The sequence below is a fragment of the Centruroides vittatus genome, unplaced genomic scaffold (genome assembly GCF_030686945.1).
Source record: "Centruroides vittatus isolate TY-2023 unplaced genomic scaffold, ASM3068694v2 contig_620, whole genome shotgun sequence".
NCBI classification, from domain to species: domain Eukaryota; kingdom Metazoa; phylum Arthropoda; class Arachnida; order Scorpiones; family Buthidae; genus Centruroides; species Centruroides vittatus.
In genome coordinates this window covers 1,813,788-1,832,575 of record NW_027122381.1, presented here as the reverse complement: position 1 = coordinate 1,832,575, position 18,788 = coordinate 1,813,788, and the positions used below count along the sequence as shown (strand labels likewise).

The 18,788-nt window shown below is 32.0% G+C and overlaps 1 protein-coding gene across 3 annotated transcripts in view; it reads right to left on the bottom strand.

Annotated features, from left to right (window-relative positions):
* The window catches only part of LOC136979433 (RNA-binding protein squid-like), a 61,919-nt gene that overhangs the window by 2,737 nt on the left and 40,394 nt on the right, over positions 1–18,788 (bottom strand). For all 3 annotated transcript variants that reach the window (XM_067275417.1, XM_067275418.1, XM_067275416.1), the window contains exons 2-6: positions 17,496–17,536; positions 8,317–8,444; positions 8,082–8,234; positions 7,745–7,997; positions 207–404 (exon numbers count right to left, since the gene is read on the bottom strand). In XM_067275417.1, coding sequence (XP_067131518.1) covers positions 207–404; positions 7,745–7,997; positions 8,082–8,234; positions 8,317–8,444; positions 17,496–17,536 — 773 coding nt within the window. The remainder of the gene's footprint in view (positions 1–206; positions 405–7,744; positions 7,998–8,081; positions 8,235–8,316; positions 8,445–17,495; positions 17,537–18,788) is intronic.

Sequence of the window (18,788 nt, the reverse complement as noted above, 5' to 3'; positions counted from 1 at the left end):
AACATGCAACTAATTACTTAAAATAAGAACTTTTAATATAGTTTAACGAAACTTTCAAAATTATATTTTCACATGCTCAAAACAACTTTTATAGCACGAAGAGGAACCGTTCGCATCCGGGCTATGGGCAAACGCGTGCACCGCCACGTCCACACAAAACAAATGCGCGCATCGAGAAAATTACTATCGGTAAATTGGTTACGTACCGTATCCTCCTCCGTAACCTCCCTGCCCGTAATTCCATCCGCCGTAGTCGTATCCACCATTGTACCCGCTGTAGCTAGTCCCATAATTATAATCGTAATTATAATTACCGTAGCCACCGTATCCTCCTTGATTATAGTTTCCGTATCCTTGGTTATAACCGTAAGCTTGGTTTGCCCAACCTTGATTTTGATAACCACCTGAAAATAGTTTTAATTATTAAAACCTGATAAAATATTAAAAGACAATTGCTTTTATATGAGAGAACTTAATCTACATTGCTGGATTAATTGTCTATTGTAAACTCTCCAGTGTACCTGCACATTTCTATTTTCACAAAAACATTAGCCACGTCACACATCCCGTTTTGTTTACCCCGACTTCATTTCTGTGTACAGTACTGCATGTCGTATTACTTTCTCACCTACCTCAAAAAGAAACAATACCAAATGCCCAGACTTGGTATATCAAGCATCCACATGTGCAAGGAATGGTCAGATTAACAGATTTACCATAATAAAATATGAATATCATCATTTACATGCAATTACAGACTTGTCTACATTATAATGAATGATTTTTATGATATGTGGCACTTGTATTTCTACGATATTAAGAAAACAGCAGGAAAACTGTCTGATGAAAGAAGATTAAATATATTGAAATTTGAATTCATTTAAAACAGTTTGAATCACATCTAAAGGAGCATTTGCAAATCAGAACAAATTGCACTTAAACATCAAAAAAGTGTGTATTCTAGATATACTAGAAGCAATTTTATAGTTTTTAAAAGTACATGCAGATTACATAATGGCCTGCATTTATGTCTATAGTACTAATATTTTCCTGGTCAAAAACTATAAAAAATATTACAAAAAATTAGTTATGATTTTACATGCTCCCTCTGATGTTAAATTGAGTTAAAGACCTAAGTTAACTTTAGTTATAATCTCAATTAGCTGCCAATATATCTGCAAATACTTTTGACATAAACAGTTAAAACGAAATCTTTGGCCATCCACTTTTCCAACAGAAATTTAGACTCAGTTGTGAAACTAATAAAATGCCAATTTAGATTGTTATCAATAGTAATTTCCTTATCAAAATTTTTATCAATTTACACCTGAAATAATAATAAATCTGGTAATACACCAATTAAATCACGTATACAAAAATAGCCATTTATTTTATGATTATTCTAATCAGAAATAACATCTTTACAAATAACTTGTGGGTTACACCATTATTTCCATTATGCAGTTTTGCAACACATTCAATGATACATGCAAACATGCCCTCCTAACATTCAACATAAAAGTAAGGCAATTATAATAAATGATGATAAAGGAAAAAAAATAATCCAAACAAAAACATCAGAGATGTAAAAAAGTTGTGCCAAGTATAAACTTAACAAAAATTTTGAATGTCGTCTAAACTGTGATAGAAGTTCTTCTTCGGTAAAGATAATCTTGGCACTTCAAAACAGCACCCACAAGATTTTTACCCATATTATGATTGTCTACAAATTGCTTCCAAGTGCCAAGTTTATCTACCATAGAAAAACTTGTAAGAAAAATGTTGACCATCATCTAAATTGTCATAAGTTTTTACTTGCTGCAATGTTTTTTACATCTTGGATGTTTTTGTTTGGATATCAATTGTTTTTTTTTATTTTTTGTTAATGAAGGTTTAAAAGTGTTTTTATTTTGACAGGAATACAGATATGATTTCTTGAAAGTAATAAATAATACTTTCATTTTCATATAAGCTGTTGTATTTAAACTTTCCTAAGAATAAGTAGGTACAGAGTTTTTGCATTGCATGGCCATTTACTTTTTTCTACTATAGTATCATTGCATTCTATCCAATCATTATTTTCTTTGAACATACTAGTGTAATGCCCATTGTTAAATTGACATACAAAGGTTTAACTGATGATAGTACATGAATAGAAAAACAAAAAATTAAAATCTTGGAACTTTTTCAAATTACAGATTGAATGTGCAAAGTTGCTCATATCAGATACAATGCACCAAATTAAGCAAGTTCAAATAGTGCTTTCCAGTTTGTTCCTTGAAGTTGATAGCTGTCCCTCTCCCAAAGGCTTTGAAGATTTCTAGACTTTCTGGGTGTTTCAGCAGAGGCATTATTATCTCTCAAAGGGGTCTTTTTCATTTCTAAGGAGTGAAAAAATCATACAGTTTCTTCTAAAAACAACTGTATGCTTACTACATCGGGCTATCTCCTTGTGGATGGAACAAAAGGCCTTTTTGTATGTGACTACAAAACTATGTGGCAGAACTGCCTCGGCCGAAAAACCTGGAAAAGATAGAAATCGACAAAGTCTTTGGGAGAAAATCGGCATGATTGTAGATGGTCCATTTATGTTAATTTAGGCCTATAATTATAAAATTTAGCAAAATTGCCATAGAGGAAATCTCCGTAAACTTTGATGTTAGAAACAATGATGTCATCTATGTTTATCTCTAAATATATTTTAAATTGTTGTTAAGTTGCAACCTAACATGATGACACAACTGTCCGGTTGGCACCAACTGAATGCTTTCAATACGCCATTTAGTAAAATCATTATAAATTGGTTTTATTATATAGAATAAAAGCTCAAATTTATGCCGTTTTATGCCTTAAAATTTATTCATTTGGTGCAATTTTACGCTTATAAAGCATAAAATTGAGTCATAAAACTGAAATAGCTATATAGGAAACCTCCATGATTTGACCTACTGACAGAAGTTTCACAGTTTAATAAGGAAGACTTAGGTTTAAAATTTGAGCTTCCTAGACCCAGTAGTTCTCTCTGAGCATTACAGTGCCAGATAAAGAAAAGAACATACAGCTTTTTTGGAAAAATTTGAACTTTTCAATTGTTTATATTTTAGCAACCACTTTATAGAAAATCTTGAAATTTTGCACACTACCTAAGAAAACAATTATCTTTCAAAGCAGATACTTGAAATTACTTTAGAGTTTAGACATTTGAGTGGCAGAAAAATTTACCCCTGAAAATCAACAACTCTGATTCCTCTGTGTGTGTGTGTGTCACTGACTGACTATATATAGTCAGTCAGTCAGTCAGTGATTTTTTTTTTTACTTAGCAGGTAGTGACACTGCTGTGACTCTTGATAGCATAGTTTTTATTTTGTAAACAATAATTAAAATCTGCAATATACTGTGACTTGTTAGAAAGACTAAAATGGAAAAGATACATATCATAATTTCTCATGAATAATTATATGTAGTGTGTACTTGAAAGGGGTTGTGAATTAATTTTTTAATTATGAGTTAAAATTCAAAGGTATCAATAGTTTCTGGATGAAAAATTCACTGAGTTCAGCATTAATAAAGTTCCTTTACCATTAATTAACACTAAACTCAGTGAATTTTTCATCCAGACTCTATACAAAACTTGGCGTGAGTTTTTGAATTTTCTTTTTGCTTAAAAATTATCAAATAGTTTTTCTTCATCTAAGTCACCAAGGACGTCTTTAGAAAATGTGAAAAGTCCTTCATGTGCTGCAGACATTTGTATGTCATCGCAATTTTTCTCAAAACCACTCATTTTCTCAAAAACTCAAGACATATATATGCTTGCCTTGCCTTTAGTTCTCTCTCTTTTCTGTGCATTAGTCCTTGCTTTAATTATTATTACACACTTCCACTTGAACTTTTATCTGGAAAGCTGATTAATTTTCTCCAAGAAAACCATTTAGAAATTACTGTAATAAAATCAACAGTCAAAGTGAATTTTAATGAATAAAACAGGCAAAATTATTGTGACATGAAAAATTGTAGCCCAGCATTGTGACAATCATATTTTTTAATTTATTTAATTTAAAATATAAGCTGTTGATCTCAAATTAGTAGTCTTGCCCCTATATGTCATACTTTTGCCAACAACAACAACAGAGTTCTGGCAGTCATCTATGTAACTCCATTCTGGGGAAAATTTTTGAACTGAAATCCCCAAATGACTTCCAATGAAAACCAGAAGTTCATATACAGTCAAACCTGTTTTTATGCGGGGGATAGGAACCGCATTAAAAAATGCATTAAAAAAAAAAAAAAAAATCGCACGAAACTTCACAAATGGCTGTAAAAAATAGTTTTCGCAACACAATTAAAAAAATATTTTTTTATGCGATCAACAGGGACCGCATAAAAAAAAGTCTCACATAGAAAATAACTCAAAACCGTACGAAATAGAATTTATTGACAACAGATGTCAGCACTTGACTGCATCGTCTGGTCTATCGTCTGTTTTACATATTTTTGTCCAGGTGTTTTGTTGACTTAAAAAGTAAATTATTTCATTTTTCGCATATTCACGCAATAATATTACTATAATAAGTTCATTTATGCTATAATAAGTTTATTTAGCTATAATAAGTCAACGTGAGACATGACAAATCGCACGAGACTAGTCGCCAACTATACCGCACAAATAAAAAATTGCACAAAAGAAACCGCACATATTAAAAATTCGCATAAAAAAAATTGCACATAAAAAGACTGCATAAAAACAGGTTTGACTGTATAGTTAATTGGAGCCTCCATCCCCTAAGCTTTCCATAGATGAAAGTCAAGATCATATATCTAATACCATTCTCAAGATTAAGGAAGGACAGAGATTATGCACAACAGCTTTATTTTCTACCACTTTGCTAGCAAAATCAAGATTAAATATGATATAAAAAATAATAAACTGTAGTGTACAAATCTTAAAATTTATATTAATTAAACATTCATTTAAATAACACTTTCTGGAACCTTTTACCGGTGTTAGACGCAAAACAAAAAAATTTCTATTAACGTTTTCGAACTTTGTAGTTCTTCTTCAGACGGTAAAAAATACCTTAATTCTCACATTAAGGTATTTTTTACCATACCTTAATCTCACACAGTGCGACAAGGTGGCAGATGATATGGTAGACAAACTGCAATCTAAGGTCAAGAGACTAGCCCGTTCGAAGCTAATTAAACGCCTGGAATTGGGCAACATTGTTGTTGACTCCCCCGACACGCCGAGGCTCTTCGCATTCGCCAAGACACATAAACAAGGTCGGCAATTACGACCGGTGGTGGATAAAGCTAGAGCCCCTACTCGTAAACTCGAAAAGGGCCGCACACTCATTGATAGCCCCCCTAATGGAGGGCTACTCGTTCAACATCGCTAACTCTGTGGACCTCATTTCTATCCTTAAGGATCTTCCCTCTCCTCCAATATTCATCACCGTTTTGGATTTTAAATCTTTGTATCCATCACTGGAGCTCCCCCCAGCATTTTGCACTCTTGGGGACCTCCTCCTCAGTATTGTTGGAGACTGCACTTTGCACAAACAAGTACTGGAGATGGCCCATATGCTGTGCTATGACTCGTTCTTCATGTTCAATGGAGCTGTTTACGCACAGAAAAGAGGGGTCCCTATGGGGAGCCCGGTAGCTGGAGACTTGTGCGAGATGGTCATCAGACAATTGGAACATAAGGTCCTGCCGCACTATCTTCCTGACATCATGTTATACAAAAGGTATATCGACGACATCATCATATTATGGAGAAATATACCTGATGTGTCGGCATTCGTGGAAGCGGTTAATGACAACCCTTATGGCTTGACTGTGGAATTAGAACAAGCTAACAGCACTGGGGTCCATTTCTTAGATCTAAACATCAGCATTGAAGGCCCATATATACACACTTCGGTCTACCGTAAACCTGGTACGCCCTCTCTCTACATCCCTGTTGGGTCATGTGACCCATTCCAATACAAGTCCGCCGCTTTCAACACCTTAATTAAGAGGGCGTTTTCGCATTCGTCCACTCCAGCAGCACTGGCCACCGAATTGGAGCATGTCAGACGCGTAGCGACCATCCACGGATACCACAAGCTCGTTAACAGATTGGTTAATCGTCACCGTCGCACAGAACGTATCTCCGACATCCGATCCCGTCTCACCAATCAACCTGAAGATGAGTCACGGATCCCCGTCACGTATAATCCGTATGTGGCGACGTTATATAAGAAGATTACCCGCAAGCGCCGTATTAAGATCGCATACAGAAGACGTCCCACCATCTTGGACATACTCCGTAACGGGAAGGATCCCCCGACCCCAACAGGCTTCCGGGCGTTTATTCCATTCCTCTTAAGGATCACAGGTTTGACAGAAACCTTGTTTACATCGGCTCAACCAAGAGATCTTTGGGGATCAGATTACGTGAGCACAATGCTGATATTCTGCATGAGAGAAATTCTACGGCACTCTCAACTTACGCCACCGATCCGGACATCGAAGCGGCCCTCAACCAAGCCAGGCTTATCATCGCATCGCCTCACCCTGAACATCTGAGGTGGTTGGAGGCTATCTCCATTTACAAACACAGCCGCACCGCCACCTGCATTAATTATAAAGAGGAACTCAATTTGTCCACCGCCTGGCAGACCCTCATCGACACGGACCTTTAATCGCCATCTGCTTGCACCGTATGCGCATGTCTGACCAGCTGCATCGTGAAGCATTCGATTTCGGTTTAAAAATAACTCGTTCTTTTATTCGATCTGCGTTCCTCGTTTTTTACCGTCTGAAGAAGAACTACAAAGTTCGAAAACGTTAACGGAAATTTTTTCGTTTTGCGTCTAACACCGGTAAAAGGTTCCAGAAAGTGTTGTTACATCCCCGGTGTTCCTTGATGTATGTAGATTCATTTAAATTTTAGAGCTGAGTATTGACTCTCCAACAACCATCACATCACTATTAAAATTATCTTCTATTCATGTTAGGAGAGATTTGTTAACTACAAATGCACTGCGTGCGGATTGAATTGTATCACCGAAGAGACCAAAACATCATAAGTTTGGCAAAATGCACGTGATAGGTGACTTATAGTTGTATAATGAGAGTGAGAATAAATAATTCTATCCTAGTTATGGGTATTGTTTAAATGTGTTTACTGCCACTAAAGCCATAACATTTTTTTTTTAAATACAAGGATAAATCTCAATCTTTTTAAAAAATTTTTGAATTTATTTTAATTTAAATTTCTGTCCCATTGAATATTTTATTATATCTTCTATTCAATTTTTTTTCATGTTTATTTTAGAATTTATCATCAAAATTACATCTACAGTGAACTGAATCACAGTCCAAATAATCTGGTACTTAATGATTTCATTATTGTAGAATATTCAGGTTTGGTTATTTATATCAGTCATATATATAAGATTTGAAGCAAAAAAAAAAAAATAACATTTTTATAATTTTCACTTTCTAAACTGCATACCCGTGTCATGCTTTCAACCGGCTGCTCTGGCTCATGCAGGGAATACAGTGATACAGATTATGAAAAAGATTTTATTTCCATTCTAGGAATTTTCTGAAACATATATGCACAACACAGATTGCCTACATGAAATTACAGAATGTCAATTTTATAGACCCAAAAAATAATGCATTCACATGTTAAATTAGAAATTTATAGGTATATTTTGAAAGTTTATTCTTTATTTTCTATCAACTTACCTCTACCCCCACGACCTCTGCCTCTTCCCATGATTCCACTTCTAGGTATACCCCATGCAAAACCCCAGCCACCACGCATGAATCTGGGATCGGGTTTTGGTGTTGCTTTCTTGATATCACATTCTTTATTGCCTATCTTCTGTTTAGGCTGTTTACAGACTTCTTCTACGGCATTTTCTGCTTCGAAGGTGATAAAACAAAACTGTCTCCTCTGATTTTTTACTTTGTCAAAAGGAAGCTCTATATTTTCAATCTGAAATAAAATTAAGAATAATTATATATATTCTTATTTATTTTTTTAACTGTAGATTTAAAATTTCTAACACTTTTAATCCACCTTTCCATATTTTTCAAAATAAGCTCTAATATCTGCTTCAGGAAAATCTGCTTCTAAACCTCCCACAAAGATTTTTTTAATTCCTGGCCGAGCTTTGGCTCTTTTTGGATCGACCTGTTTTCCTTTAATTGCATGAGAACTTGTTTTGAGAACCTAACATATAAAATTGTTGTTTCGTTTATCATCTTTTTCATTATAAAAAATAAAATATAATTATTAATTTAAAAAAACTCACTGTTTCGACCGCCTCTTGATTTGTGAATGTTACGAAACCAAATCCTCGAGATTTTCCGGTGTTGGGATCTGTTTTTATATTGACGTCTATGATTTCTCCAAATTTGCTAAAGTATTCTTTTAAATCCTCTTAAAAAATAATAGATATTTTTAGAAAATTTAAAAATCACACACAAAATAATTTTAAGTATTTTAATTAAAAGATCACACTTAAAAGTGGGGAGTCTGCTATATTGTTTTATGTTAATGTCAAAGTAAAAGTCAAATTCTAGAAATATAGTTTAAACTAGACAGTAAGTTAGCACCTCAAAAATTTCCTGAAATGGTACTTGGCAACAATCGTTATTAATTTCTTTTTAAATACATTAAATCTGACAATGTCTCGAAGACATATGCCACCCCTGCTACAACAATACCAATAACAAAACATAAAAACATGCTACAAATAGCTTTAAATCTGGAGAAATTAAGGAATTGTTTATCTTAAATGGCAGTTTTTCAATGACAATAGAAAAATGATCTAATTGTTACATTAAGTTGACAATGTGATCTGGAATTAAATGATCACCCAAACAACTAATTATTCTTATCTTGAATGCATTGCATACACTCATTTTTTGAAATAGAAATGTTTTTTCTTTCGTAAAACAAAGCTTTTATGTTAAAGAAATCACCATCAAATGCTTTAGCCGGCATAAGACAAAAGCATCATCTAGAGAGACAAAGAGGTTGAGAAGATAGTGTAGTAGAGAAGTGAAGTGGTACCAAAAGGATTGTCTATTTCACTTTACTGGATCATCAAAGTGGTGAGAAAAAGACTGCCACAAAATATCAAATAATAATCTTTATGAGCCAGCCATCATTTCCAACAAATAATGCAAACAGCATCAGAGTTGAATAAATTATAATTTTAGAAAGGTGGTGTTGAAGAGATCATATTTGTAGTTGGGATTTTTATTGGAAGTTGTCCATACAGTTTGCATGATAATGTTAAACATGTTTTGTGTTTCATATTTAATACATCATTGTGACTGTTGACTACAGACCAGAAAGAAACATGGGCATTTTTAGTTAAGTAATTTGATCAATATTGCTATAAAGATGACTCTTTTCTTGACCAGATTGTCAATAGAAATGAAATCTGTTCTTTCTTTATAACCCATAACGCTAGCAAGGGTCCTCTGAATATGTATGTCTCTGTTGTTGTTTTGAGTAAAAAATTCAAACAGAACAAAAGCAAAAATAAGACATTAAATAATTCCCTGGAAATGCTTAAAACTTTTTCCCCATCTACACCAGAGAATGAACAATTACCAAGGAAACAAACAAATGTGCTGATCCATCTGAAGAATGATTTTTGATGAAAATGATCCAGTAATCTGTGGTTTCATTGCAACACTAGCACACAGATCTGTCTGGCTAATGAGTATGTTTACTAATAACAACCTATGTAAAACATAACAATGGTGGAGCATCTCCATTACTCTCTTCACCAAACACTATGATTATTTTAATTCAAACTAAACATGTTTTGAAAGGATGCTGACAAGATTATTAAAAAATGTTGAAAAGGTTATTTAATCCACAATGATTTTCAAGAACAACTGCTTCCAGGAACTTTACACTTGCTGACAAGGATATAACTACAGGAAAATGATATCTAAATATTATCAAAAATACAATTCATAATAAAATTGAATTCTGAGAACTTTTTAACACTAATAATATGTAATATCACAAAAGATGTTAATAAAAAAATATAATATGAAATTTCACAATTTATAATAGAAAATTTGCATTAGTCATAAAAACGGGAGTCCTCTGTAATCTATTTGACTATTTCAATAACAATATTTATTGACATGATTGTAGTAATTACACATCAATAAAAACTTAATTGTACAAATGAATTACTGTATTTTATGGCATGTAAAACAAAACTTTTGTCAAAGAAAATTGTCTCATGTCTTACAACATATGAGATATCACAACTTCACATAGGCTAACGAATTTCCCAAATGGCCTTCAGTAGTTACAGGTAACCTCTCCTAGTACCCAACTCTTTAATAAAAATGTTATTACTTAAACATAGTTGAACCACATTTATACATTTTTCAAGGAAACTGAGAAAAATATAAGTGAGAAAAGCATAAGAGAAACTATTTTGAATTGATTTCAGAATGAATGTACTCATCACAAAAGTAGTGTAGAGCACAAATTAACACTGCACAACTAAATTTGGATGTGAAATTCTTAAAGAAGTTTCAATTTACTTTATATTTGATACTTTACATTTGAACAACATAAGAGAAATACAACTGAAATAGTCACGTATTTTTTAAAAATTTATCAAGTTGTTTGTTTGTTTGTTTTTTCAATGAACTTGTTACATACTAGTACAGTATGTGACAAGTCCATTGAAAAAAGAACTGGCAGAGCAATTCGTCAAATGGGAATTTGTCAGAAACAGCATCATGTTACGTATATTCGATCCTTTTGTATTTCCTGATGATTTTCTGTCAGTGGATTAACCTGAAGTGAATACATAATTAACTTCAGGTTAAAAACATAGCTGAAAAGTGTTTTATAATGGAGAAAGTATCATGTAGCAAATATTAACATACACAGTCGCGTCCACATAAGTCGACACCCCAAGGAAAAGTGAAATATGTCGAGTTATCCAATATGATGACTTAAGCAAATTTGAAACAAAAAGAAAAAAAAAACTACAATTAGGAAAATACAGTAGTGCAATGTACCTCTGTGACCATCCATAACTGACACTTAAGTTGGTTTCTACTCCAAGTACTCCAGCAATTTCCATCGCCTTTTGTTTCAGTATGGGTCCCGAAACAGGAAGATTCGACAAACAAATTTGCTTTAGCCAACGTACAAGAGCATCTTCGACAGCTTTGTACGGTGACTTTCTCTGGTTTGAACAGCTGCGACAAAAATCCAAGAAAAAGTTTCTTAATTTCCTCTTTTTTCTTTGGGATTCTCACCAATGTTGTTTTTGGAAGGTTTTTTTTGTTTTGCAAATTTGGCTCGCAAAGTTTTCTTACATTCAAATTCGGACACAAGTTCGTACTTTTTCTTCATCGTAAGCGTTGTTAGTTTTCGGACCCTCATTTCTAACAGAAATGCGAAACACCTGCTACAAATAACGCACGACATGAGAAAATGCAAAATCGGATTCTGCTGTGACATTGATGTAGATAGATAAACAAAAAGAAAATATGCAATTACTATTTTATATATAAAAATACATAAAATGTTATACATATTAATAAAAATGTCTTTATTAATAAATAAGTCGACTCCCCTCCTGAAAAAATGAGTTTACACCACACTACGCAGTGTGAACTCATTTTTTCAGGAGGGGAGTTGACTTATTTATTAATATATACATATTAATAAAAATGCCTTAAGATTTTATGTATTTTTATATATAAAATAGTAACAGATAAACAAAAAGAAAATATGCAATCTACATCAATGTCACAGCAGAATCCGATTTTGCATTTTCTCATGTCGTGCGTTATTTGTAGCAGGTGTTTCGCATTTCTGTTAGAAATGAGGGTCCGAAAACTAACAACGCTTATGATGGAGAAAAAGTACGAACTTGTGTCCGAATTTGAATGCAAGAAAACTTTGCGAGTCAAATTTGCAAAACAAAAAAAACCTTCCAAAAACAACATTGGTGAGAATCCCAAAGAAAAAAAAAAATTAAGAAACTTTTTCTTGGATTTTTGTTGCGGCTGTTTCAAACACCAGAGAAACAGATGTCGAAGATGCTCTCGTACGTTGGCTAAAGCAAATTTGTTCGTCGAATCTTCCCGTTTCGGGACCCATACCGAAACAAAAGGCGATGGAAATTGCTGGGGTACTTGGAGTAGAAACCAACTTTAGTGCCAGTGATGGACAATCACAGAGGTACATTTCACTACTGGATTTTCCTAATTGCAGTATTGTGGTTTTTTCCAACTTTGCTCTAGTCATCATATCAGATAACTCAACACATTTTCATTTCCCCTTGGGGTGTCGACTTATGAGGACTCGACTGTATTTATTTTTAGCATTATATTATCATTTCTTTTTAAACAGATAGAAAATGTTTTGTGTCTAATTGTACATCTTACTGCATAAAGTCAACATATCTGTTTAAAGTTCCAAGTCAAAAATTTATTAAAAGTGACATAGTATGATTTCATGAGACAATGATTTTTCAGACATCAGTTTTGTCCCATATGCCCTTCATTAAAATATTTTATAAATATTAGAAAAAATGCTACAGAAAGATTTTCATTACATTTATTCACATCTGAAGTATTACTGTATATCCAATTTGATAATTTTAGTAGAATTTTATACAAATAAACATGCTTTATTATTTTCTTTCTTTAATTTGACATTATACATTATTTCATTAGTTTAAAAAATATACTAAAATCAGGCTGTTATTATGTGAAGAAAACATCACAGAACAGTCTATCATAAACTTCTTAGAATAGTTTTAGTCTAACTTAAATCAACATCATTTGATTGTTATTTACAAAGTTTCTCCAGGCAGTTACTTAAAAATTGTGGAATGTCTAACGTGTTAAAAAATAAAATATGAATTTTTAAACTTTTTGAAGGTACAATAATAGCTATAAATAGTGTATAAAACATTTAATAAAATAAATAGATAAACTTTTCTAATAAAATATAATATAGCTAAATAAACGTGTCTATGACAAAAATTTAAATATGCACGATACTTTTTGAAATTATAATAAAAGGCAGTGTTAAAAAGTTAAATAAAGGATAAATTTAACAACTAAAGAAAACTTAACCAACCAGAGACTGTAAATTTAAATTTTTAAAAAGACACAATTCTTATTTATATCAATTAGCCCTTAATAACTTATTTAATATATAATACAATATACTTATACAAATACATAGTACATAATTTTTATTGAAGGGTTATCATACAATTGAAATCTTTAATGCCTTATATACTGGGGTTGAAATGCATTTTAGGAGGCATATAAGGCATTAAAGGTTTCAAGTGTACGATAACCCTTCGATAAAAATTATGTACTACATATTTGTATGAGTATATTGTATTACATAATATTGTATAGTTCTTATGATTTTTGATAGTAAATTTATCATTAAATTTACCACAAATGTATACAATTTAAATAAAATTTCTGTTTTGATGCCATCAATTCAAATAAATTTAACTTATTAAAAAAAACCTCAAATGTTTCATTTACTTCATTCTCCAAACTTAAATACCCCTAAATCATTAGAAATCAAAGGCAGTTTTGGTATCAAAAAATTTTCATTTGCATTAAATTAAAACAAAACATTGTTTAAGTATAGCAAACATCACAATGCCCTATATATATATATATAGGTATACCTCACCTTACATCGGTAATTGGTTCCAGGAGAGGCGACGTAAGTCAAATTTACTTGTGTAGTTACGATGTAAGTCGAAACTACGATGGAAAACGCCAATAATGAGCACTTAAAGACCACTAAATAAGACGACAACACAAACACAGATGTTTTCGTGTTTTGTTCTCTAGGATTATGATGATTATATTAACATTTGCTGTAAATGTACATATTTTAATATAATTTTATGTGCCTTTAACGTTTTTCTAATGATATTACGACTTCAATATTTGTGGCGGACGAATGTAAAGTCGAATAAAATGACTTAAACTTGATTTTTATTTTTCCACATACTTTTTTACAAACAACGTATAATCGAGAATGACATAACTCGTGGTATACCTGTATGTATATATATATACACACACCGGGGGCTTTGTGATGTTTGATATACTTAAACAACGTTTATATATACAGTGAAAACTGTTTAGGTAACCACCTGCATTCGATGGGCACCTGTCAAAACGGGCAAAAATTTCTGGCACTGAATAGTTTATACATAGAGTCTTCGTATAAGTTACCCGTATTAAACGACCACCTGTGTAATGCAACCGCGGGCATAGATTTTTGATCCAAAACAACATACAACAACTGTAATAAGCGACCACTTCCATAAATATATCCGGTTTAAACTATTGTTCGGACCCATCTCAACAACGTTTCCCCCTCCCGATATAATGAATTAGGTCTTTACCTGTTACTCACCGGTAACAGGTTTTTAGAGGTACGTAACTGACTATCTTCCGGTGTTGAGTAAAGGGAAGTTATAAATCTAAGTTATTTCATTTCTTAATTTAAGTTCAGTTCCTACACAAGTCCCTAACTGGTTTAGAACTGGTGTGCATGTTATTCTTTGCATGGTAAAATAATATTGCGCATGCATCAGGAACTTCTGTTCGAATAAACCTGATCTGCCGTCCAGGTTAGCAATTTTGAAAAGGTGGCAACACTACTGAGGAGCGAACAAAAAGAACCAGGTTGAATTAATTAGAAAAAAGAAAGTGTGCATTATAATTGAGAAAATGCAAGTATTGTATTAATCTTTAAAATGGTGGTATTAAATCAGTCTTATAAAATCATGACAACTCTTGTAAATTGAGTTATCCGATAAAAATAAAATACAATACCAATATAGCTCTATCGCTGAAAAATTCGCTTATTTTTCTCACCTTGAGTTTTGCTTAGTAGAAATGGCTAATAAGTGCACAAAATACGTACGGAAATACGGTATTACAGCACCTTACAGCACCACCTGTATTGGACGACCACCTATCTAAAAGACCACTTTTTGAAGGAACTGTGGGTGGTCACCATAGACAGGTTTTACTGTATATAAAAACATAACCAAACAAGCCCTGCCCCGAGGCCAGTTCTTTTCTTCCAGATAATTTAATTAATAATTTAGTTGTTAAGAGATGGCACCTAACATCTACCTCTAGTAGCAAATTATTTAGTATTAATCATTAAATGAACAGAGTTATAGCCCGATTATTTAAGGTAATTGTTTGGTTATGTTTCTAAACATTGTTTTCTTCTTTAAAAACTTAGAAATTTAAAATATGCTAATGGAAAAAAAATGCTAAATGGAAAAGTGGTTAAATTAGCTTCTAGTTTAGCAGCACTCAATGCAGTCACTTTAACAAGAAAACTTGTGCTGAGAGATGTTTAATCTACAAATCTTCCACTAGCATTGACCATTCAGCCATCCAACTGAGACCACTCAGAAAAACGATACTTCTGTTGTTTAATACACCTCATAGCTGGAAATCAGTTCATAACATCCAAACAATTTTTTAGTTTATGATATTTCCTGGATTGACAGAAAAATTTTGGCCCGTAGCAGCAAAACAGTTGAAAATTAAAAACAAAACCCGAATAATCATTATACAAAAGCCAGATGATATCCAAGGAGAATCAAGAAATTTCCATTCATATGAATGCTTTAGGTAAGTTAAATTGTTTTTCAATAGATTATTTTGCCATTGGTTGTCAATGTTGGAATTATTCATGTAAACATTGGAAAACTAAGAAATCCTTTGAATCCTGATTTTAGGCATTGCTGTGTCCTACATAAGTAGCCCTTTTTACTTTTACACTTTTCATAATTCTCAATCTTGAGACTAAATTATTCTATGGTAAGACCTTAGTTGTTAGTTATTTTCAGACTGAAATATCAACATATTGAACCTCTCTTATACTAAACCAATAACTGAAAACAGGCAGAAATAGACTCTAGTGGTAAAACAGACATTTTTTAGGCACTATAGAAACACTATTTTCAGATATAACTCCATGAAACACACATGTACAGTACAACTTTGAAAATATCTTTCCAAGATTTTACCTAAAATCTTGTCATATGACAAGACAATATAACTTCTCTCATAAACATGATTTATTTTAATCTAACAAACAGCATTTAATTGCATTTAATATAATGCTATTGGTCTCAATTAAGTTCCAGCTCAGAGGAGATAAACCCTACAGAACTGTCACCTACAGCAAACTGTTGAATGGGACCTACAAAGCTATAGCACAATGCTCCAACTTTCAAATTGCATATAAAAGGAGCCCAAATATATTCTCTTTATTCAGGAAAGACAAATATCCTGTAAATGAAATATCTCCTCCTTTACTCAATACCATGACATCATGACAGATCATTGTAAATATTCACACTTCTTGTCTGGGTTAATGTGTGCTATGTCAGAAAAGATAATAGATCATTCCTATGAATATATAAGTGTCACGTGCAGATCTCTGCATACTAGGATCAAATAATGGCAAGACTCACTCAGAAAATGCTTGACTATAATTTCCTCAGCATCCTTTGCCTGGTCAGAGGTAAAGAATGCTGAGGTAATTGGTATCTTTTTTGATGGACACATCTAATACATTAGATGAGATGGAGTCAATGCACAAAGTATTTGATAATACTTGAAATCTGTAAGACACTTTGTAAAGGGACAGCAATTAACAGTAGAGACATGGTACCGTTGTTGCATGCACGGAGGATTTTGCTTGAAGTTTTTCTAGTATAATTTATCATCTCTTTTTGTTATTATCACATGTATATTAATTTTAAACTTCTTTTGTTATATCTTTACTCATTTATATAACATTCCGAAGCCCGACATTTTAGTAATACGTCAAACAACTGTCGGATTAAACAGGGCTATTTTTCCACTACTTAATAATTAAATTCTAAATAATTTGTTACTAGAGGCAGATGTTAGGTGCCATCTCTTATTAAATATAATAATTATGATTAAATTAATATTTAATAAATAATTTAAAATAAAAATACTACAAAAAGCTAAAGAAAATAATTTATAATCAATTTTATTTTAACTACTCTTTAGGTTTTTATTTTTAATTTTATGTTAAATATTAAACCAATTTGTATATTCAACTCTTCCACATGCATTATGTAATATAATTCAAATTATTCTATTGTATTTTAAAAGTTGTTTTCCATTCTAGCTTGAGAACCTGAAGATCCATAATAGTTGAAGCTAGAACGACCACAGTATATAAAGACACTAAACACACTTTTCCAGCAATTAACTTTAATTAAAACAAATGTTTTTGGCCTGATTGATAAGCCTTCATCATCAGGTTTTTAAGTAGAGATTCTAGTTTTGGAACATAGTTGCCCAATAAATAAATAAAATTAATCAAACTCCAACATGAAACAAAAGGAAAAATAAAATTAAAAATTTCACTTACTTGATTCAGTGTCCCAGCTAATTCCACCAATAAAAAGTTTCCTTTAAAAACAAAACAAAAAAACATATTAGTAAGGAGCATTGTAATTTTATTTAAATAATAAATTAAAGTAATGCAAATGTAATCATCAATCATTATATATAAAGAACTACTAATAATTCTCTAAATCCTTTCATAAATTTATAATTGAAACAAAGATGAAAAGACATTCAATTCAAATGCATTATCTATATCATGTGTGAATACACAAACTTTTTCTTGAATCATATCCTTGACATTAAGAGAATGCTATATAAAACTGACCAGTGATTTAGCTAAGATTCAGCTACAAGAAGAATATAACAATATTTACATTCCTTTTATTTGAAAAATTCTAGAAATTTTACTGAAATCACTAACTTCTATTTAAAAAAAATCCAGCCAGATTGATATATTTAAGTAAAATCTGTTTTTAAATTAAACAAAATATTAAAATCTATAACTTTATAAAAATCATTGTATTTCTTCTATGAAACTCTTTGAAAGTTTCATTGAAGCAATATAATGGTTAAATACAGTCTAGACATACAATTTTTTGCAATATTGGACATTCAAATGCAATACAAGACGTGGATATGTCCAAAATAAAGATACGTATTAATCTACAAACTAGAACTCTGGTTATCATAGCCAAGAGTCTAGTCTTAATTACTTTCAATAATACAGAAGTTTTGGTATTAGGGGATTTACATGGCACATTCAGTCATACCACATGTAAATACATTGGCTGCTAGTCTATTAGGCATTTCCAGTTTGATGTTCAATTATGCAATGTAAGTCTCCCACTGATGTTGGATACCGAAACTTCAGTATTACCAAAATTAGTTAAGACTAGGCCCAGATCAGATAGTTTCTAACAGCAATAAGCTCATCCTTTGCTGAACTAAGTGTTCAGCAAAGGATAAACTTATCATATTTTTGGTTACACAAAAGAATAATTTTTGTAAAAATTAGTTACTGCAATTAAAATATTTAAGTATATTGTATGATGATAGTCTGAAATTATTACTTTTTTCAAGGAATCAATTAAACTAATTTCTTTTTTTAAAATCAACCAAACAATTGCCTTAAACAATTGGGATATAAATCCACTATTATTAATGATTAATAATAGATTTAAGGTGATAATTTGGTTTAGTATCTATGTATCGGGCTTCGGGATGTTTAATATATTTTTTAAAATCTTTCAAATTCTTCAAAACCTAACTTCAGAAACTATAGTATCATCATCATCATCATCAACCCTGGAGCCAT